We start from the raw sequence: 22,991 nt of genomic DNA, 5'->3' as shown, positions 1-22,991 counted from the left end.
ATAATGATAAGCACTGTATTAGTCAGAGCTCTCCAGATAGACAAAACCAATGAGATAAAAGATATCTTCATGTAATATAATATATTACATAGATATAAAGATAAGATATCTCTCATATAATACATGGGAGGGCATTTATCAGCAGAATTGGCTGACATAATTAGGGAGGCTGAGAATTTCCACAATAGACCATTTGCAAGCTGGAGACCCTGGGATGCTGGTAGTATGACTCAGGCCAAATTTAAGGGCCCAAAAACCCAAGGGGGCCACATGTGTAAGTCCTGGTTTCTAAAGACTAGAGAGCCTGCAGTTGTGATGCCCAAGGGCAGGAGAAGAAACCACTCTTGGAGTGAGAGATCAACTCACCTTTCCTCTGTTTCTGTTCTGTCTGGGCCTCTAGCTGATTTGACGGTGCTCATTCACACATCGAGGGCAGATTTTACTGCACCATTCGGGGGGCTGAGGTGGGAGGATGGCTTGAGCCTGAAAGGTGGAGGTGGCAATGAGCTGAGATCGCACCACCGCACTCCAGCCTGGATGATAGAGCCAGACCTTGTCTCAAAAAAAAAAAAAAAAAAAAATTAATTAAAATAAATTTAACCATTGCAACAGCTAACACTTATTATGTGCCATCCAAGTGTGTAGTCCTTCACCTGCATTTTATCTTTGATTCTGACCACCGCCCTATGAAGTAGTTACGGTTATTGATCCCGTATTTCTGATGAGGAAATGCAAGCACAGAAAGTTAGACAATCTGCTCAAGGTTACCTACCCAGGGAGAGGTGGAGCTGGGAAGAGAGTCCCAAGGACTGAGCCTGTTCTAACCACTCTCCAGTTCCAGGCTGCAAACTCCCTTTTTCCCTCAAGGGAACTTGACTGGGTCTCTGTTGAACATCAAAAAATACTGATTGGCCAGGTGCGGTGGTGATCACGCCTGTAATCTCAGCACTTTGGGAGGCCGAGGTGGGTGGATCACGAGGTCAGGAGTTCAAGACTAGCCAAGCCAAGAGAGTGAAACCCCACCTTTACTAAAAATACAAAAAAATTAGCCGAGCGTGACGGTGGGCACCTGTAATCCCAGCTACTTGGGAGGCCGAGGCAGAGAATTGCTTGAATCCAGGAGGCGGAAGTAGCAGTGAACCGAGATTGGGGCTCCAGCCTGGGTGACAGAGTGAGACTCTGTCTAAAAAACATACAAACAAACAAACAAAATTCCTGATTAAGGCACATGAGTAGAAGCTGAAATAGGATGATAAAAGGGGGCTATTTATTTATTTATTTAATTTTGAGACAGGGTCTTGCTCTGTCACCCAGGCTGGAGTGCAGTGGTGCGATCTCAGCTCATTGCAACCTCTGCTTCCTGGCTTCAAGCAATTTTCCTGCCTCAGCCTCTAGAGTAGCTGGGACCACAGGTCTGTGCCACCACACCTGGCTGTTTTTTATTTTTAGTGGAGACGAGGTTTTGCCATGTTGGCCAGGCTGGTCTGGAACTCCTGACCTCAAGTGATCCGTCCTCCTCGGCCTCCCAGAGTGTTGCGATTACTGGCGTGAGCCAGGGCGCCCGACCCCTAACGGGGCTATTTAGAATGAGCGTAATGAATATTCATAGAGCCCTAGAGAGCCCCACCTGACACTAGGATTGAAGGAAAAGGAGGGGTAGTTAAAGCAAAAACCTTCAGAGACATCTGAATCCATCATTGAAAAGGTACCAGATTGTTCAGCTCCCTCTCCCAGCTGTGCAACAATGGGGATACTGACAAGTGTTTGGATTGGATGTCTTTAGATAAGTGTCCACCCTCCTAGCCAATCAGCTGTGGCCAGGAATCATGTGATACCAAATGTAGTGCACAGCAAGGATGGGGGAGAGATTCCTTTAGAAATAAGTGTGGGTAGGACAAATTGTGATTGACTCCAGTATGAGATGAGAAGGAGCCATGAATAAGTTCAAACTACCATTGTGACAGACACATAGTTGTTTCTCCATTAATATTTACTAGATAAATAATACATTGGAACTTGAGTACCACTGTATAATTGGTTTTTCCAACATTCTATTTGTTTAAAGTTATCCAATATTTCAATAATTCCAATTTCTCCTACTATACCCGCAATGGATGGTTTCTTTTGAGACACTCAGAGAAAGCCTAGCACTTAAGGGTGCAGGTTGTGGAGACAGACTGCCTGGATTTTAAGTCTAGATCAACTCTTTCCTGTCTGTGTGACCTCATGCAAGCAAGTCTACCCTTCTCTGAGCCTTGTTTCCTCATCTTACAAAATAAGGATAAAAATCACACCTGCTCATAGGATTGCAAAGATCAAGGGGACCATGGTGAAGTACATATCCGGGTGCCCGGCACACATTCAATTCAATTTTGGATTTTCAAGTCCTTTTATGGATTTGATGTGAGATTGTTTTCAGTTCTCAGATTGGTTTCCTTGTACCCTCTTCCAACTTCCCCCACCCTTTGTTAAAAATTAAAGAAAAAAAGAAAAAAAAAGTTTCCTTCTTCCTTTAGTTCCTTGTAAGTGTCCATTCAATCGTCATGCTCATAGCTCTTGCCAGCTGCCATCATGGATCATCTTAGTAGTTTTCTGTTGTATAATTTTTCTGCTTTTCTTTTCATTTGTTCACACTTGATCAGGGGTTTTCACTTCATGGTGCTGGGGAGCTTTTAAAAAATACCCTGAGGCCGGGCACAATGACTCACATCTATAATCCTAGCATTTTGGGAGGCCAAGATGGAAGGATTGCTTGAGTCCAAGAGTTCTAGACCCCTGGGCAAAAAAGCAAGACCCCCATCTCTACAATAAATAAATTAGCTGGGTATGCTGGCGTAAGCCTGTGATCCTAGCTACTAGGAAGGTTCAGGTGCGAGGATTGCTTTAGCCCAGGTGGTCGGTGCAGTAATGAGCCATGATCATGCCACTACAACTCCAGCCTGGACAACAGAGCAAGAACTTGTCTCAAAAGTAAATAAATAAACAAATATTGAAAAAATAAAAAAATACCCAGGCTTGGCCTCCACCTCCAGAGAGTTGAGTTCAATTGGTTTGAAATGGAGCCAGGCAATTCTTACATGCAGCCTGAGTTGAGAACCATTTATTCAACAAATATTTACGGAGTACCTTCTGCGTGCCAGCCCTGTTCTAGTACTTGGGACACATCAGTGAAACCTCATGGAGCTTAAGTTCTAAAGGGGTCAGGAATTCTAGTGAGAGGTGAGCTAGGGGAACCGTTAAGCTGGCTAGGATCTTGAAGGCAGAGACTTTATTTTATTCATGTTTTTATTCTTCAGGGTCAGGGCTGTAGAATTCACCCAACAACGCTTGTTGAAAGAATGAGTGATCTTTGGTCTTCTCATAACTGACTTACATTTTTCTTTTCTTGATTCATTTCACTAGACCCTTAGCTCCACGATGACAATGACAGGTCGAATTTGTTCTGTCATATCCCCAGTACCTATTACAGTGCCTGGCACATAGGTGCTTAGTAAACAGTACTTAAATGCATGTCTGTATTTGTTATAGCAGCCTGGGTTTCAAAAGTATTATACTGATAACATTAATGAATCCATGCAAATAAACATTTAGACAGGCATGATCAACCAAAGGGTGCTCATTGGTACCCGGACAACCATTTCACAGACTGGTGTGCCCTATAGGCATGCCAGTAATGCACCATCAGCCAGAAAGCCTGTGAACTCCTACGAGCAGAAGGGCTCTCCCTGCCCCCTCTCCCCGCGCAGCTCGCTCTGCCCTCCGCCTCCTCTTCTCCGCCCACTCTCGCCGCGGTCTCCTGGCGGCGGCGGCTTTGTCTCGTGGGCTGGTCCCCAGCGGCTCCCTCCCGGAACAGCTGCTGCTCGAGGGAGGAAGCGGCGCGGGTGCTGTCCAGCATCCCGGTGCTGAAAACCAGGGGGCTCGTCATCCACCACTACCATGTAAGGGCCATGAGAAGGGCTCGTCCTGCCGCAGCGCGGACATGGAGGAGGACTTATTCCAGCTAAGGCAGCTGCCGTGAGTATCATGGGGGCGAGCAAGAGGCAGACAGGCTTTCTTTTAAAAAACGAAAACCTGCAAGGGGGCTGGGGGGTGCATCTCTGCATGGTTTCTTGAATTTAAAGGGAACTGTTTCGGAGGAAGGAATTAGGGCCTGGAGGAGACAAGCCATTTTCCTTCCCCAGCAGCCCAGCCTCTGTATCTCTGACTCAGTTCTATTTATCAGATCTGTCAGGACCTTATGGGGAACCACGGGGGTTATGATTTCCCTTTTAATTGCTCTCAATCCTAAAGGGATTTTGAGATGTGAGCTTTAAGAAAGCATTAGCTGCTGTTTTGAAATGTGGACAGAATTGGTGAGTCTATGCAATGACATCGGTCCTTTCCAGCCCTAATCCTATGCTGTGAAATCCATAATTTTTCTGCAAGGTCTTTTGGAAGGGAATGATACTGATGTTGCAAACTGGTTGATAAAAAACTGGGATGCCTTCCTAGAGGAGAGGGTTGGGCAAAGTCCTGTTGTTTATGAAGTGTGTGAATGAGAGGGCTGTGCACGGTCGGTGAAACCTCTTGCCTTCTTCTGAATGAAAGGTTTTTGTAGCAGCTAGCTAGAGTGAGACTCACCGTTGGAACATCAGGAATATACTCCTTTGAGGATGGGTATTTTTAAGAAAAACCAAATTTGCTCTGAGAATGTGGGGGAAATACCAAGCAACTGAAAGGACACGGGCCTTGTAGAGGGGCTTACAGATTTTTCCTACCTCAAGCAGATAGTGATTTGTTAAGTAAATTCCAAGAGTATGAGAGGGGCATTAAAAAGAACATTGCTGGGGTGGGAGTTGTTTTAATTTTTAGAAGCACTAGCCGTTTGAATGGTAAGAGTAGATTCCCTTTGGGATTGTCAGAAAGGGTAAATTATAGTTAGCATGTGTGTATTTTCTTGACTTTAAAAATGGTGGATTATTTTTTTCTATAAGTTACTGAGGAATTCTCCCAAGCGACTTTTAGTGTGACTGATATAGTTCTCTGAGGCTCTGAGTACTGAAGGGGATTGTAATGTTTACTTTTCAATCAGTGTAAAATTAATTTTCACTAAAATTTTTAATTAATTTAAAATTTGCTTTAAAGCTTTTACTAATTGATCCACAAACAGCATATTTGATTATGTAATACAGCATTATTTCACAAATGCTAGAGCATGTTTAGTTATAATATTCAGAGGTAGATATAACAGTACATAAAAATGTAAAGGTCTGATTACAAATTTCCCAAGGAAAACATACAACTTCTATTATGAATAAATATCATGTTCAAAAATAAAACCATTACCCCCAAATAAAAAATAATTTAATATCATAAATGTGAACTTTGGTTTTCCTGGGATAAATTTTTCAATCATGTCAGACCATGTGAACTTTTCGAAGATTCATGTTTATATAAACTTTGCAAAAGGGTCATGTATATTTAATCTACTGGTATATAGACCTGACATTATCATGACAATTCCTTCTTTAATTAATAAAAAGCAAAAATAGGAAGTTTTTACTTATTTAAATTTAAAAATTTAGGTTTTTATAGGAATGTAATACAATGTACCAATAAATAAAGGTAAATAAAGTTCAAAGAGAATCACAGGAATAAAGAGTAAGTCTCCTTTCTTTTCAAACCCCAGTCCTATTTCCCAGAGTTAAGTTTCTTAATTATTCTTTCTGGTGCTTAATAGGCATAGATACATATATTATCTATTAGGCCAAATTGTGTACTGGCTAAGTACATTATCTGTTGAATCAGACATACTTGGATTCAAATCCTTACTCTGCCACTTCCTGGCTGTGTGACTTTAAGTAAGTGACTTAACCTTTCTGAGACTCAGTTTCCTTAGCTACACAATGAGGATCATAACAGTACTTAATTCATAAGGTTATTGTGAAGATCAAATGAGATAATGTATGCTAAAAGCTGGGCAGACACAAAGCACTCAATGCATATTAGCTGTTATTATTATTGCATCTGAAAAATCATTTATATAAACAAAATATGTAGGTTTACTGTACTGGACTCCCTCAAAATCTTAATCTGCAAACCCCAAATGACATTTGAATGAAGTCAAAATTAGCCCTGAAATGTGTTGACCTCAATTTCTAAAAAAAGAGTAAGCTAAAAGGAACGGCCACATGAATCTGAGTGGGTTACAAATCACGATTTAGATGTTTTTTAAACCACACCCTTCGTATATTATGCACAGATTGCAGGCAGCAGATTTCCCAAGAGCAATATGGCTAAAAAAATTCAGAGTGCCTTGTAGAGGGTTGGCAAGAGTGGACTTTGGAATAGGCTCAATCCCATGAGAGGCCAAGTGTTAGCAGATTATAAGCCACTAAGTAGTTTACATGGTTGGGGAATGGGGAAAGGGAGTGAGGGTGTCTAAGAAACAGTCCTTCCTTGCACTTGAAGGAACCTTCACACAACTCTGGGGTGGTTCATTTGAGACCACAAAAGACCATTGTTTTTCACATGCTGTCCACTCTGGGACAGCACCACACAGAGGAGATTTGGGAGGCTAACAGTTTGCATCCATTTCTGCCTTTTTGTGTGACCTTGTGCAAATCAGACTTTTCTAGGTCTGTTCTTTCTAGGATGATTTCTTGAAAGCCAGTTAGCAGACATTGATTGATGGATTCATTCATTCATTCATTCATTCATTCATTCATTCATTCATTCACTGAGTTAGATACCATCCTAGGTACAAAGGATTCTACAGCTGAGTAAGGTAGAATGGTTCTTGCGCTTAAGAAACTCACAATCTAGAGCTGCAATGTCCAATAGTACATTTAGCCACTAGCTACATGTGGCTATTTAAATTTAAACTTAAATGAATTTAAAGTATGCAGTTTGTACATGAAATAATTTATATAGTATAATAGACAACATAAAATGTATATATAATATACAACATAAAATATGTGGCCAGGTGCGGTGGCTCACGCTTACAATCCCAGCACTTTGGGAGGCCGAGGAGGGTGGATCATTTGAGGTCAGGAGTTTGAGACCAGCCTGACCAACATGGTGAAACGCTGTCTCTACTAAAAATACAAAAAATTAGTCAGGCATAGTAGCACATCCCAGCTATTTCAGAGGCTGAGGCAGGAGAATCACTTGAATCTGGGAGGCAGAGGTTGCAGTAGCAGAGATTGTGCCACCGCACTGCAGCCTGGGCAACACAGCGAGAGTCCGTCTCAAAAAAATGTGTATACACACACACACACACACACACACACAATGTAAAATTTAAAAAAATTTGTCCCTCAGTCATACTAACCACATTTCAGATGCTCAATAGCTACATGTGGCTAGTGGCTACTATATTGGAAAGCATATGTGTAGGCCAGCAGTCCCCAACATTTTGGCATCAGGGACTGGTTTCTTGGAAAATAATTTTTCCATGGACAGGGGTGGTTAGATAGGGGGATGGGGTTGGGGTTTCAGGATGAAACTGTTCCACCTCAGATCTTCAAGCATTAGATTCTCATAAGGAGCCTGCAACCTAGACCCCTTGCGTGTTCAGTTCACAATAGGGTTTATGCTCCTGTGAGAATCTAATGCCGCTGCTGATTGACAGGAGGCGGAACTCAGGTGGTAATGCTCGCTCATCCACGGCTCACCGTGCAGCCCGGTTCCTAACAGACCAGAGACCATTATGGGTCCTCGGCCCAGGGATTGGGGACCCTGGTCTAGGACATTTCCATAATTGCAGAAAGTTCTATTGGACAGCACAGGTTTGGTAGGAGGGAGGACACTGAACACATCATTGCAAATAATTATGAGAATTGTCTTAAGTGCTATCAAGAACTAGTGCAAGCCTGGGGAATATATTAAGACCTGTTTCTACTGAAAAAAATTTTTCTTAATTAGCCAGGTCTGGTTGCTCATGCCTGTGGCCCCACTATTAGGGAGGCTGAGGCAGGAGGATTGCGTGAGCCTAGGAGGTCAAGGCTGCAGTGAGCCATGATTGTGACACTGCACGCCAGCCTGAGTGACAGAGTGAGATCCTGTCTCAAAATAAATAAATAAATAAATAAATAAAAATAAAAAAAAGAGAATGAATGCGGGGTATGCATAAGGAGACTAGTTTTAGCTGGGAGGAGGTATCAGGGAAGGCTTCCCTGAGGAAGTGACATTTGACCTGATCCTCTGCAGATGTGATTTCAGGAAAAAGAGAAAGGATTAAGAGCATTCCAGGAAGAAGAAACTGTATGGGTAAAAGCCCTGAATTGGGAAAAAAGTTTGGTGTGTCTCAAAATCAACCAATAGATCATTAATGAACAAGTGACTTGGGGGAAAACTGCTGAGGACAACAGGGAGCAGGCCATCCAGGGTCTTGTAGTATATGACAAGAAGTTGGGATGTCATCCTGCATTTGCTGAATCGACTCTCTCCTTTCTTATGAACGCTGTCTTTCAAGATTGAGTTGGGTCCACCATTTTAATGAATCTGCCCCTGGCTTCTGCTGGTTTTAATCAATAGCAGAGGTAAAAATGTGGAAACTGACTCAGGCAGACCTGGGTTCAGACTCTGGCTCTGGCCCTGTCTGGGTGGCCTCGGGCCAAAGCCTTCTCCCCAAGGCTGAGTGCCTATCTGTGAAGTCAGAACAGTGATAATACCTGCAGGGCTGTTGTAAGGATCCGGGAGATAATCACTGGGAAGCTCTCAGCACAGTGCTGGGCTTTGAGTATGGGCTCGATTCATGGTGCTGGTGTTATTTGTTTTCCTCCACTCTGCATTGGTTTCCCTGATCTTCCAACTTATTAGGTAGTAGGAGTGCCTGGAAGCCATAGTCTCCAGTGCAAAACACTAAGAAGATGTCTGGTGTGGTGTGACAGCACATGTCTGAACTTGAATTCTTCCTCCGTCCTCTACCTGCTCCTCTTTCAGCCTCCCCCATCTCAGTTGATGACAATTCCATTTGTCCCATTTGTCCAGAAACTTTGGAGTCAAGTTAGACTCCTCTCTTCCTCCCATTTCACTTTTGTTGTTGTTGTTGTTGTTGAGACAGAGTCTCGCTCTGTCACCCAGGCTGGAGTGCAGTGGCGTGATCTCAGCTCACTGCAGCCTCCGTTTCCCAGGTTCAAGCGATTATCATTGCCACCCCTGTAGCTGGGATTACAGGCACACACCACCGTGCCCAGCTAATTTTTGAATTTTTTTGTAGAGATGGGGTTTTGCCATGTTGGCCAGGCTGGTCACCTGGCTCCAAGTGACCCTTCCGCCTTGGCCCCCCAAAGTGCTGGGATTACAGGCATGAGCCACCACGCCTGGCCCCATTTCACTTTCAGCCCATCAGGAAATCCTTTGGTCCTGCCTTCAACTTACACGCAGGCTCTCACCCATTCTGCTGCGATCCCCTGGTTCAAGTCTCCGTCCTCTCTCACTGGGATTGATTGCAATGATGTCTGTACTGGTTTTCCTGCTCCTACTCTTGCCTCCCTATAGCCCATTCTCAACCCAGCGGCCAGGGGGATTCTTTAAAAGTCAGATCATGTCCTTCCTTGGCTCAAAACTCTCCCATTGTTCCCATCTCACCTCGTCTCTTTCACTATACTACACATTCATGCTGCTGCTTCCCTGCTGTTCCTCATCCATGCCAGCCAGGCTCCTGCCTCAGGATCCACCCCCTAGAAAGCTCTTCTCCAAGATACCTGCTTCACCCTCATCAAGTCTCAAATGCCACCTTCTCACCAAAGCTTACCCTAATAACTCTCTTTAAATTTGCAGCCCTGTCATATACCCGTTAGGATGGCTACTATCAAAATAAAAAATACCTGAGCTGGGCGCGGTGGCTCAAGCCTGTAATCTCAGCACTTTGGGAGACCAGTGCAGGAGGACTGCTAGAAGCCAAGAACTGTGAGACCAGCCTGGGAAACAAAGCAAGACCCCGTCTCTACCAAAAATTTTGAAAAACCAGCCAGCCATGGTTATGTGTACCTGTAGTCCCAGCTACTTGGGAGGCTGAGGAGGGAAGATTGTTTGAGCTCAGGGTTTTGAGGCTGCAGTGAGCTATGAATGTGGCACCACACTCCAGCCTGGGTGACAGAATGAGACCCTGTCTCAAAAAGAAAGAAAGACCAAAAAAATTAGAAAATAACAAGTGTTGGTGAAGATATGGAGAAATTGGAACTTTCACACACTGTTGGTAAAATATTAAACAGTGTAGCCATTATAGAAAACAGTATGGCAGTTCCTCAAATGTAAAAATAAAAATAATGCTATTTGTCATTGATGGACATTTGGGTCTTTGCTATGAATGTGGCACATATACACCATGGAATACTATGCAACCATAAAAAAGGATGAGTTCATGTCCTTTGTAGGGACATGGATGCAACTGGAAACCATCATTCTCAGCAAACTATCGCAAGAACAGAAAACCAAACACCACATGTTCCCACTCATAGGTGGGAACTGAACAATGAGATCACTTGGACACAGGAAGGGGAATATCACACACCAGGGCCTGTCATGGGGTAGGGGGAGGGGGGGAGGGATAGCATTAGGAGATATACCTAATATAAATGATGAGTTAATGGGTGCAGCACACCAACATGACACATGTATACATATGTAACAAACCTGCATGTTGTGCACATGTACCCTAGAACTTAAAGTATAATAAAAACTTAAAAAAGAATAATGCCATGTGACCCAGTAATTCCACTTCTGGTTATAGATGCAAAATAATGGAAAGCAGGGTGTTGAAGAGATGTTTGTATTTCCATGTTCACAGCAGCATTATTCACTATAGCCAAACATGAAAACAACCCGTGCCCATGAACTGAGGGATGGATGAATAATATTCCATTGTGCAATATTGCTAAAATCTCCTCTCTTAGCAATTTTCGAGAAACAAAATGTGGTCTATCCACATTTGGAGTATTATTCAGCCTTAAAAAGGAAGGATATTTGGGCCAGCGCAGTGGCTCACGCCTGTAATCCCAGCACTTTGGAAGGCCGGGGCAGGTGGATCACTTGAGTTCAGGAGTTCAAGACCAGCCTGGCCAACATAGTGAAACCCCATCTCTACTAAAAATGCAAAAATTAGCCAGGTGTGTGGTGGCATGCACCTGTAATCCCAGCTACTCGGGAGGCTGAGACATGAGAATCGCTTGAACCTAAGAGACGGAGGTTGCAATGAGCCGAGCTTGTGCCACGGCACTCCAGCCTGGGCAACAGAGTGGGACTCCGTCTAAAAAAAAAAAAAAAAGAAGGAAATCTAGACAGTCCTACAATGCAGATGAAGCTTGCAGACACTGTGCAAGCAAAGCAGCACAAAAAGACAAATACAGTACGATCTCACTTATTTGAGGTGCCTAGAGCAGTCAGATCCATACAGACAGAAAGTAAAATGGTGGTTCCAGGAACTCGGTGGTGGGGGGAGAAGGAATGGGGAGTTGGTGTTTAATGGTACTGAATTTAAATTTAAATTTTGCAAAATGAAAAGAGTTCTGCAGATGGATGATGGTGATGATTGTACCACAATGTGAACATGCTTAATGCCAGGGAACTGTATACTTAAAAATGGTTAAGAATGGGCCAGGCGCAGTGGCTCATGCCTGTAATACCAGCAATTTGGGAGGCTGAGGCAGGCAGATCACTTGAGGCCAGAAGTTCGAGACCAGCCTGGCCAACATGGCGAAAATCGTCTCTGCTAAAAATGCAAAAATTAGCCAGGTGTGGTGGTGTGCACCTTTAATCTCAGCTACTCAGGAGGCTGAGGCATGAGAATCACTTGAAACTGGGAGGTAGAGGTTGCAGTAATCAAAGATCGTGCTACTGCACTCCAGCCTGGGTGACAGAGTGAGACTCTGTCTCAAAAAAAAAAAAAGAAAAAAAAAAAGGTTAAGATGGTAAGTTTGATGTTATGTGTATTTAATCACAATTGAAAAAAAGCTGCAGCCTTCTTCCTCTATCCTCCAATACCATGTTCTCTTTTTTTCATAGCACGTATTATCTGCTAATAAACTCTATAATTTGTTTATTTATTGTTTAGTGTTTGCCTTCCTTTGTGAGAGTTTCACAAGGGTGGGATCTGATGTATCTCAAGTGTGTAGGATATTGCTGTCAGTTTCACCTACTACTGGATTCCAGCATAGACCAATATAGACAGGCCAAATGATTAGGAAAGCTTCATGAATGAAAAACCAGAAAAATCTGTCCATTGGCTGTATTATTTTCCCTGACAGTGGGGCCACTATTAAGTTTTAGCAGCTGCGTAGCCCAGTCTAACTGGAAAGACTAGCTTTGTTTCTTCACATCTACTTTCTGCTTCCTCACATTCCTTTTTTGAGACAGGCTCTCACTCCAGTTGCCCAGGCTCGAGTGCAGTGGCACAATCATGGCTCACAGCAGTCTCAACCTCCTGGGCTCAGTTGATTCTTTCACCTCAACCTCCCGAGTAGCTTGGACTACAGGCACATAACACCACACCTGGCTAATTTTTTGTATTTTTAGTAGAGACAGGGTTTCACTGTGTTGTCCAGGCTGGTCTCAAACTCCTGGGCTCAAACAATCCACCTGCTTTGGCCTCCCAAAGTGCTGGGATTACAGGCTTGAACCACATACATGCCCGTATTTCCTCATTTTCTTAGACGAAATCAGGGAGGTTGGGAGAACAGCAGTTTGAGTTACTGATTACATGAAAACAATTTTTTATTTAATATTTTAAAAATGTTAAATTGACAAATAAAAATTACATATGTATGGTACAGAACATGTTGTTCTGAAATATGTGTAATTGTGAAATGACTAAATCAAGCTAATTAACATATGCGTCATCTCACATCCTTTTTTGTGGTGAGTACACTTAAAATCTCTTTTCTTAGCAATTTTCAAGTATACAGTACTCTAAATTGTTATTAACTATAGTCTCCGTGTTGTACGACAGATCTCTTGAACCTATTTCTCTTGTCTAACTGATTTTTTTTTTTTTTTTCTGAGACAGTCTCACTCTGTTGCCCAGGCTGGAGTACAGTGGCATGATCTCGGCTTACTGCAGCCTCTGCTTCCCAGGCTCAAGCGAATCTCCTGCCTCAACCTCCTGAGTAGCTCGGATTATAGGCACCCGCCACTGCGCCCAGCTAAGTTTTATATTTTTGGTAGAGACGGGGTTTTGCCATGTCAGCCAGGCTGGTCTCGAACTCCTGACCTCAGGTGATTGGCCTGCCTCGGCATCCCAAAGTGCTGGGATTAGAGGCATGAGCCACTGCGCCCAGACTAATTGAAATTTTTTTTACCTGCAGCAACTCCCTAATTCCTCCAAGCCCCTACCAAGCTCCTGGTAATCACCATTCTACTCTCTGCTTCTATGAGTTTCACTTTTTTAGATTCCACATGTAAGTGAGATCATACAGTATTTGTCTTTCTGTGCCTGGCTTATTTCACTTAACACAATGTCCTCCAGGTTCGTTCATGTTGTTGCAAATGAGTGGATTTCCTTCTCTCTTAAGGCTGAATGGTATTCCATTGTGTATATACCACATTTTCTTGATCCATTCATCTCTTGATGGACACTTAGGTGGATTCCATAGGTTGGTGATTGTGAATAAGGCTGCAATGATCATACGACTATTGCTATTGAAATTGTCCCAGGTAAGCTCTTCGAGCCCATGTTAAATCAGGTAAGGATTTGTGTTTGAGTTCTAGGGGAGAAGCTAGAAGCAGGTTGTGGTTCCTCTGAGAAGATCTCTGCATAGAGACACAGGGCAAGAGGAGGTGGCAAAGGCACACATGAGACTTCCTGCTGGCTCCCATCCCCCTGAGACCGAGTGGGGCCAAAGTAGAGGGAGGATCCCCGGACAAGGAGGAGAGATAGGGCATCATCGTCACCCACTTCAGGCAAAAAGTAGGGAGTTATTGTAATAGCCTGGGCATCCTCCAAGGGAACCCACCATGGCCTTTAAAACCTCACACTTGGCTGGGCGTGGTGGCTCACGCCTGTAATCCCGGCACTTTGGGAGGCCGAGGCGGGTGGATCATGAGGTCAGGAGATCGAGACCATCCTGGCTAACACGGCGAAACTCCGTCTCTACTAAAAATAAAAAAAATTAGCCAGGCGTGTGCGGGTGCCTGTAATCCCAGCTACTCAGGAAGCTGAGGCAGGAGAATGGCGTGAACCGAGGAGGCAGAGCTTTCAGTGAGCTGAGATCGCGCCACTGCACTGCCTGGGCAACAGAGCGGGGCTCCATCTCAAAAAAACAAACAAACAAACAAAAAAAACACCTCACACTCAAAGCTGCTCACACTCCTTCATTTCAAAAATGTTTACATTTTATGCCAGCCAGCTTCACTTAAGGAATGTGTGTTTCAATGACTTAAGGGGACTAGTCTGGGCCAGCTGCAGTGGCCCTTGTCTATAATCCCAGCACTTTGGCAGGGGCCAAGATGGGAGGATCTCTTGAGGTCAGGAGTTCGAGACCAGCCTGGCCAACATGGTGAAACCCTGTCTCTATTAAGAGCACAAAAATTAGCCGGGCGTGGTGGTGCACGCCAGTAATCCCAGCTACTCGGGAGGCTGAGGCACAAGAATCGCTTGAACCCGGGAGGCGGAGGTTGAAGTGAGCCAAGATCATGCCACTGCACTCCAGCCTGGATGACAGAGCGAGACTCTGCCTCAAAAAACAAAACAAAAAATCTCACGCTCAAAGCTGTTCACACCCCTTCACTTCAAAAATGTTTACCTTTTATGCCAGCCAGCTTCACCTCTGAGGAATGTGTGTTTCAGTGACTTAAGGAGAACAGTCTGGGCTAGGTGCAGTGGCTCTTGTCTATAATCCCAGCACTTTGGGAGGCCAAGGCAGGAGAATCACTTGAGCTCAGGAATTTGAGATCAGCCTGGGCAACGTAGCAAGACTCCCTCTCTAAAAAAATTATCTGGGTGTGGTGCCTGTGGTGACAGCTGCTTGGGATGCTGAGGCAGAAAGATCAATTAAGCCTGGAAGGCTGAGATTGCAGTGAGCTATGATTGCACCGAGCTATGATTGCACCACTGCACTCCAGCCTGGGCGACAAAGTGAGACCCAGTCTGAAAAACAAAACAGAACGAAAACCACAACACTCCGGAGGCCAAAGAAAGAAAGTCTCCCTGAAAAGAGGCCATTGTTCGGGTGGCCTTGGGTCTTACGGAGGATTATTCCAGGGCTCACTGGCCTAGACAGTGGCTTTACAGCCCCAGCTAAACTCTTCTCTGGGCTGTCTAAAAGAGTTATGCAGATTTGCATGTGATTGATTATATGATCTTGGGCAATTTATTTAACTTCCTTGAGACACAAGGGGGTGCTCGGGTCACCTTTGAGGGCATTTTCAGCTCTACAAGACTGATTCTCAGTTCTCTGAATGAATGTGCCTGGCACCAGCCTGGATCATGGCAGTTATTCTGGTGTATTTATTAACTTATTTATTTGATTACTTTTTTTTTTTTTTTTTGAGACAGGGTCTCTCTCTGTTGCCAAGGCTGGAGTGCAGTGGCGCGATCATGGCTCACTGTAGCTTTTGAACTCCTGCACTCAAGCAATCCTCCCGCCTTGGCTTTCCAAAGTGCTAGACTTTGGAGCTACCCTGTGAGCTACCCTGCCCAGCCTGGTGTGATTATTAATAGTATCTCATTCACTCTTGAACCCAGGGTTTCTCAGCCTCTACACTATTCACGTTTTAGACCAGACAATACTTTGTAGTAGGGGACTGTCCTATGCATTGTAGGATGTTTAGCAGCATTTCTGGCCTCCTCTACCCACCAGATGTCACTCTCACTCCCACCAGTTGTGACCATCGAAGCTGTCTCTAGACATTGCCGATGCTCGTGGGAGACTAAATTGCCCCGGGTGAAAACCACTGCTCTAGGGCTGGGCGCCATGGCTCACACCTGTAAACCCAGCAGTTTGGGAGGCCGAAGCAATCACTTGAGGTCAGGAGTTCGAGACCAGCCTGGCCAACTCTTTTTACAAAAATTAGCTCAGCGTTGTGGTGGATGCCTGTAATCCCAGCTACTCAGGAGGCAGAGGCAGGAGAATCGCTTCAATCCAGGAGGCAGTCACTCATTTCTACAGCATCTTCAGATTTCTCTTTAAGCCTCACTCCTCTGACTTGAGTCATGCTGGCACCCTGTACATGTTCGCTTAACAACGTGTGCATCTTCTGCAATGCTCAAGGTAACTTTGGTAAAAGGCTCGAAGTTCCATGGGGGCGAGAACTCACATCTGACACAGACAGGGTCCCCTCTGTATGGTTGTTAAATGAACGAGTGGATACATAAGTTACAAAGACAAGGCCAGAAGTGGTGGCTCGCGCCTGTAATCCCAGCTTCTTGGGAGGCCAAGGCAGGCTGATTATCTGTGGTCAGGAGTTTGAGACCAGCCTGGCCAACATGGCAAAACCCTGTTTCTACTAAAAATACAAAAATTAGCCAGGCGTTGTGGCTTGTGCCTTTAATCCCAGCTACTCGGGAGGCTGAAGAATGAGAATCTCTTGAACCCGGGAGGCAGACGCTGCAGTGAGCGGAGATCATGCCAATGCACTCCAGCCTGGGCGACAGAGCGAGACTCTATCTCAAAAAAAAAAAAAAAAAAAAAAAAAAAAAAAAAAAAGGAAAAGTTACAAAGACAAATGACCCTGAAAGTAGCAGCACAGGCCTTTTGGTCCTCCAATAGGAAGAGTAACCCTCTCCTCTCTGCACAGGCCATGTCAGAGAATGAGTAAGTGTGTGCGCGCTCAACTCAGGCAGAGCTGGTTTTGGATCCTGACTTTCTGGCTAACTTGGTAGGTGATCTTGGGCAAGTTCCTTGTTTTTCTTTAGGCCTCAGTTTTATCATCTGTGAAGTGGGGTCAGCAATGGCACCCACCTCCTAGGGCATGAGGGTTCCTTGAGATGATGCTTATAATGTGCTTAGCGGAGCTACCAGCCCCTGGTAAAGGCTTCATGAATGCTAACTATGATTTATTTTTTATCATTACCTTTTGTCCAGGATATAAGCAAGTCGTCTGCTATCCTAGGAACAAGCTCATTGCTATTCAGGCTGATGGGGGTGGCAAAAAAATACAAATAAATAAAATCCACAGAGAACTAAAATTTCCATTAATTATAGACTTCAGAAACGGAAGGAAACTTCAAGGTCATCACGTCCAACCCCTCACACCCTGTCTCCCTAATTCAGAGCAGGCAGGCATCAGATGGTAACTTTCAGACTTCTGGGGCCGCCATCATCTGATTAAAACTCAGGTTCTTGGGCCCCACTCTGTAGAGATGCAAAAGCATTAGTAGGTCTAGAGTACGGCCCAGGAATCAGTGTTTTAATCAGTTCCACAGGGGTATTCTTGGCTTCAGGTACAGAAGCTTTGGCTGACTGGGTAAGATCATGGGTTTTGGAGCTACTTGAGCCAGGGTCCTGGTATACTGCGTATTATCTAGGAGACCTGGAACCATTGGTGTAAACTCTTCTAGCCTCAGTTTACTTGTCTATAAACTGGAGATTTTTTTGAGACAGGGTCTCACTCTGTCACCCTGGCTGGAGTGCAGTGTTGCAATCATAGCTCACTGCAATCTCGACCTCCTGGGCTCAAGTGATCCTCCCACCTCAGCCTCCCCAGTAGCTGAGACCACAGGTGCACACCACCATGATCAGCTAATTTTTAAATTTTTTGTATAGACATGGTCTTGCCATGTTGCCCAGGTTGGTCTCGAACCCTTGGGCTCAAGTGATCCTCCCACCTCAGCGTCCCAAGTGTTGGGATTATAGGTGTGAACCACTGTGCCTGGCTGAAAGTAGAGTTATTAATAATACTTCCCTGTTATGACTGTTGAGTGCATTACATAAGATAGTTTATAACACTCAGGCTTGGACCTGGCATTCTGAAGTGATGCATAAATATTAAATATCATTACTCCTGAGCCAATCACATGGACACCTGCCTCTGCTGCAATGACTCTCAAAAGAGGGAGCCCACTGCCTCCTAAAGCAGCCGTTTTCATCTCTGGGCTGCTCTGCCTGATAAGGCTCCTCTTTATATTGAGTTGAGATCTGCTTCCTTCTTTCTTATACCCAGAAGTTCAAGCTCTGTCCTTAGGATTATGGTTGAGAAGCACCTTCTTTCACAGGTCAGAGCCTCAAATATTTGAAGACAGAGGTTCATCTCCTGGGAAGACTCTTCTTAAATCCCACAGCTCAGGGAGTGCCCCAGATCTTGTCTTGAAGAAGACAAAGCAAGTCCATATGTTAGTGACCTTGGCAGTCTCTGCTGCTCCAAGTGCACAGCATCTAACTACATTTGTTGATAAGTTTCAGACTCCAAAGACGCCCAGTGCCACATCACCAGGGTATCTGGGACAAAGCTGAGGGATACTGGTTATCAGTGTTTTTTATCAAGTTCCCCAAATGAGATGATGCAACCCTGCCTTCCACTGGCAGATGAGCCTCGCTGTGAAGATGTCTTCTTATACTATTTGTACTATTTGGCAGAGCTGGGGAGAAAGGGATGAATATTTAACAAAAGCCTCAGCCCTCCACCTCTCCAACCCCCCTAATCCAAACCACCAGCACCTCTTCTCCCACTGGCCACACAGCTTCCTTCCTGGCCTCCCTGACTCCTCCTCAGTCATCTTTTCGTATTAATCAGGCCTTTGATTTTTTTATTTTTATTTTTTTGAGACGGAGTCTGGCTGTGTCACCCAGGCTGGAGTGCAGTGGCACGATCTTGGCTCACTGCAAGCTCTGCCTCCCGGGTTGACGCCATTCTCCTGCCTCAGCCTCCTGAGCAGCTGGGACTCAGGCGCCCGCCACCACGCCTGGCTAATTTTTTGTATTTTTAGTAGAGACGGGGTTTCACCATGTTAGCCAGGATGGTCTCGATATCCTGACCTAATCTGCCCACCTCGGTCTCCCAAAGTGCTGGGATTACAGGAGTGAGCCACCGCGCCCGGCAACCTTTGTTTATATTCTGATGCTTCAACATCTTGGAGCCTTGCTGGCCCTGGAGGGACTTGCCCCTCTCAGAGTTAACTAATTCCTAGAAATAGCAAACAGCTCACCTGCCAGCGTGCCTCTGCTATACAAACCAATCAAGCCAGAGCCTCATGTCTCTCTAGCTGCCTCCTTTATCCAGCTCCCAGACTCCAGGCCACATCTACCTGCCCTCATCACCCCAGAACCAGGCATGAGACAATTAAGGAGAGCCCCTGTGCTCCAGAGAAGAGCGAAATTATTCAAACGAACCAATCCCAAGCCTGCAGCCTCTGCCTTACCCATTTCTTTCCTGGGAAACCACAATAAAGGCTCTTGCTCACATTCTCCTCCTATTCCCTCTGCCTCCTGACAAACCATGGGGTTGCCCTGTGTGCCCCTTACAGTGTGGCGTGCCCCTTCTTCTTGGGATCTGTAAGTATGACAGAGTATATCTTGCCCATAGCTCACATCTCATAATCTCTCAGCCTTGCCATACCTAAATAATATTAAAACCTATATTTAAAAAACGCTTTCTGGGGTGGCCACAGCGGGTCATGCCTGTAATCCCAGCACTTTGGGAGGCCGAGGCAGGTGGGTCACCTGAGTTCAGGAGTTTGAGACTATCCTGGCCAACATGGTGAAACTCCATCTCTACTAAAAATACAAAAATTAGCCGGGCGTGGTGGCAGGCAGCCGTAATCCCAGCTACTCAGGAGGTTGAGCCAGGAGAATCTCTTGAATCTGGCAGTGGGAAGTTGCAGTGAGCCAAGACTGTGCCATTGCACTCCAGCCTGGGCAACAAGAGCGAGACTGTCTCAAACAAAACAAAGCAACCCGCTTTCCTCCATTGATTCATCCTCTTGCGGGAGAATGTGCCAAGTGACCTCAAAACTCAACTCTGATCATCTTCCACCATCTCGCTACTACTTGAAACCCCTCCATGGCATCCCACTGGTCTTAGGACAACACAGAAAATCCTCACTGTGACCTCCAGGGCTCTGTGTGATGCCAGCTGTCTCTCTGACCTATGTTCCCTGGTCTCACCTCCAGACCTTTGCACTAGCTGTTCTCTCTACTCCTCCCTTATTGTGTGGGACTGTCTTTGTCCCCTTGATCTCTCCTTGGGGAGGTCTTTTCTGATCACTCATTTTTTTCTTTAGACCTCAGTTTTCTCATCTATAAAGTGGGAACAGCAATGGCACCCACCTTCTAGGGCATGAGGGTTCCTTGGGTACCATTGCTGTCCCCACTTGGCACCCTGTTTGCTTCCTCCTCAAGATATATTTCATTTGCAAATCTATAATGATGTATTTGTTTACTTGTATATTAACCACCTTGCCAACCAGAGCATCCACTTCTCGCGGGCAGGGACCATGTCAATTTCATCCTCCACTGGACCCCAGCACTCAGCATAAGTCAGCCCTCAATAGATGCTTATGGAAATACTGAATGGTACTGCTAGGCTCTGCCAGATGCTCTCAATAGATAGACTCCTTTGATCTCCATGGCAACCCTGTGAGGTAGGGATTACCATTTCCATTTTATAGGTGAGGAAACTGAGGCTCAGAGAAACAAATTAACCTACCCAGGGTCACACAGGTACTGAATGGTGTGAGTAGGGCATTCAAACCCAAGTCACTCTGTTTGCCAGGGTTGGGCTCTCTTATCTATTCTGGTGGACCACCTCTCCAACTCTGAGTGCCACCCACAGATAATCACAGCTTCAACTTCCTTTTCAGTCTGACAGCTTGAACTCTGATAGTCTGAACTCAAGGGACAAAACTCCAGAAGCCCAGATGAAAAGAGAAAACTTCCCTACTTAAAATACCGGGCTGAGCACAGTGGCTCACGCCTGTAATCTCAGCACTTTGGGAGGCCGAGACAGGCGGATCACTTGAAGTCAGGAGATCGAGACCAGCCTGGCCAACATGGTGAAACCCCGTCTCTACTAAAAATACAAAAATTAGCCGGGTGTGGTGGCGGATGCCTGTAATCCCAGCTACTTGGGGGGCTGAGGCAGGAGAATTGCTAGAACCCGGGAGACGGAGGTTGCAGTGAGCCAGAATTGTGCCCCTGCACTCCAGCCTGGGTGACAGAGTGAAATTCCATCTCAAATAAAATAAAATAAAATAAAATAAAATAAAATAAAATACCTGAATCAGGGCTGGGCATGGTGGCTCACACCTGTGATCCCAACACTTTGGGAATCACTTGAGCTCAGGAGTTTGAGACCAGCCTGGGCAACATAGCAAGACCTTGTTTCTACTAAAATGAAAAAAAAAATTCACTAAGCATGGTGGCACATAGCTGTAGACCCAGCTACCTGGGGGGCTGAGGTGAGAGGATTGCTTGAGCCTGGGAAGTCGAGGCTGCAGTGAGCCCAGATCTGCACTCCAAGCTTGGGTAACAGAGTAAGGCCCTGTCTCAAAAAAATAAACAAATAACAATACCTGAATCAAGTCACAGGCCCTAATTTAAGGTACCGAGGAAAATTCTATGGTGGTACAAACAAGATCTTTAGGTTGACAGCTATTTCCTCAAGTTCTTCTCTTCCTTAAATAGCAAAATTATGTAAAACAAATGTTCCCTGCTATTTTGGTAAATTATATGCTATATATATACATATACAACAAATGGCAAGAGAATGTGAGCCAGCCTGTTTTGAAGCCTTCATATATTTAACATATGCCACTGCTATTTTCTTTTTCTTTCATATTACTTTTTTTCCCCTCGGGAAATCTTGGCTCATGTACTTGATAAATTCTTTTAGGAACCCGACTGATTCAAAATGCAGACTGGCTTTCTGAGGACTGCATAATTTAATGTCAAAGGTCCTTCTTTATTTCTGTTTTAAAACAAAGTTTAATAAACACAGGTGCCCTCGCTTCTTGTGGTTTTCCAGCGAAGAAATGTGAGCAGGTCCAGGTTTAAAACTGCAGGGAGGTTGGGCTCTGTGGCTCACGCCTGTAATCCCAGCACTTTGGGAGGCCGAGGCAGGAGGACTGCTCAAGCCCAGGAGTTTGAGACCAGTCTGGGCAACATAGTGAGACCCTAACTCTATAAGAAATTTAAAAATTCGCTGGATATGGTGGCGAACGCCTGCAGTCCCAGCTACTGTGGAAGCTGAGGCAGGAGGATCGCTTGAGCCCAGGAGTTGTAGGGTACAGTGAGCTTTAGTGCACTACTGCACTCCAGCCTGGGTGACAGAGCAAGACCCTGTCTCAAAAAATAAATACATAAAACTGCAGAGAGCTAAGCCATTTTCTCAAAGTCACTTTTTACAAGGGTCAGTGTACTCCAAACTCAAGGTAGAGAGGTGACTTGGAGAAGACAGGTTGCTGAAAGCTCATATTTCCTTGTTGCTCACAATTTTCCTGTTCATCAAGCTCAGTTAATACTCGCGACTGTCTGTAAACCAGCTGTCATCCCCACTTCACAGACGAAAGCAGAGCATAGCCATGCTTAACAGCATGCTGCTCCATCAACTAGAGCATGGTCAATAATCGCTGTTGTTATTTATATTTATCGTGAGAACAGTAGATGCCCAGTTTAAAAATATCAAATATTACAGAAGGGTCCAAAATGAATAAGCAAAAAAAAAAAAAAAAAAAAGTCTTCTCTCAAAATGTCCCATTCCTATCCAGTTCTCCTCCCCAGAAGAAACCAGCATTAGACTTCTTACATGTCCTTCCCAACTGTCTGTGATTGTCTAAGCATGACGCCTCTAGAGCAATATTTCTCAGGCTTCGGCATGCACACAAATTGCCTGGAGACTGGTTACAATGCAGATACTGATTCAGTAGGTTTGGGACAGGGTCTGAGACTCTGCGTTTCTCGCATTTCTTGTTTTTTTATTTTTATTTTTTTGAGACAGGGTCTTTTTCTGTCACCCAGGCTAGAGTGCAGTGGTGAAATCACAGCCCACTGCAACCTCAAACTCCTGGGCTCAAGTGATTCTCCCACGTCAGCCTCCTGAGTAGCTGGGACTACAGGCAACGCCGCTACGCCTGA

General features: G+C 44.9%; 2 protein-coding genes across 5 annotated transcripts in view; one reads left to right on the top strand and one right to left on the bottom strand.

Annotated features, from left to right (window-relative positions):
• Window positions 1–22,991, bottom strand: part of USP30 (ubiquitin specific peptidase 30) — a 100,397-nt gene that overhangs the window by 64,822 nt on the left and 12,584 nt on the right. For both annotated transcript variants that reach the window (XM_050749776.1, XM_050749778.1), the window contains exon 2: window positions 367–552. In XM_050749776.1, the coding sequence (XP_050605733.1) occupies window positions 367–419 (53 nt within the window). In that variant the 5' untranslated portion in view covers window positions 420–552. The remainder of the gene's footprint in view (window positions 1–366; window positions 553–22,991) is intronic.
• Window positions 3,608–22,991, top strand: part of SVOP (SV2 related protein) — a 101,192-nt gene continuing 81,808 nt past the window's right edge. For 2 of the 3 annotated variants that reach the window (XM_050749769.1, XM_050749770.1), the window contains exon 1: window positions 3,715–4,014. In XM_050749769.1, coding sequence (XP_050605726.1) covers window positions 3,980–4,014 — 35 coding nt within the window. In that variant the 5' untranslated portion in view covers window positions 3,715–3,979. Of the gene's footprint in view, window positions 4,015–22,991 lie in introns of all 3 variants that reach the window. The other variant, XM_050749768.1, reaches the window with a different exon arrangement.

The sequence above is a fragment of the Macaca thibetana genome, chromosome 11 (assembly GCF_024542745.1).
Source record: "Macaca thibetana thibetana isolate TM-01 chromosome 11, ASM2454274v1, whole genome shotgun sequence".
Classification (NCBI taxonomy): Eukaryota; Metazoa; Chordata; class Mammalia; order Primates; family Cercopithecidae; genus Macaca; species Macaca thibetana.
The sequence above is the reverse complement of the archived record's forward strand: the minus strand, read 5'-3'. Positions and strand labels throughout refer to the sequence as shown.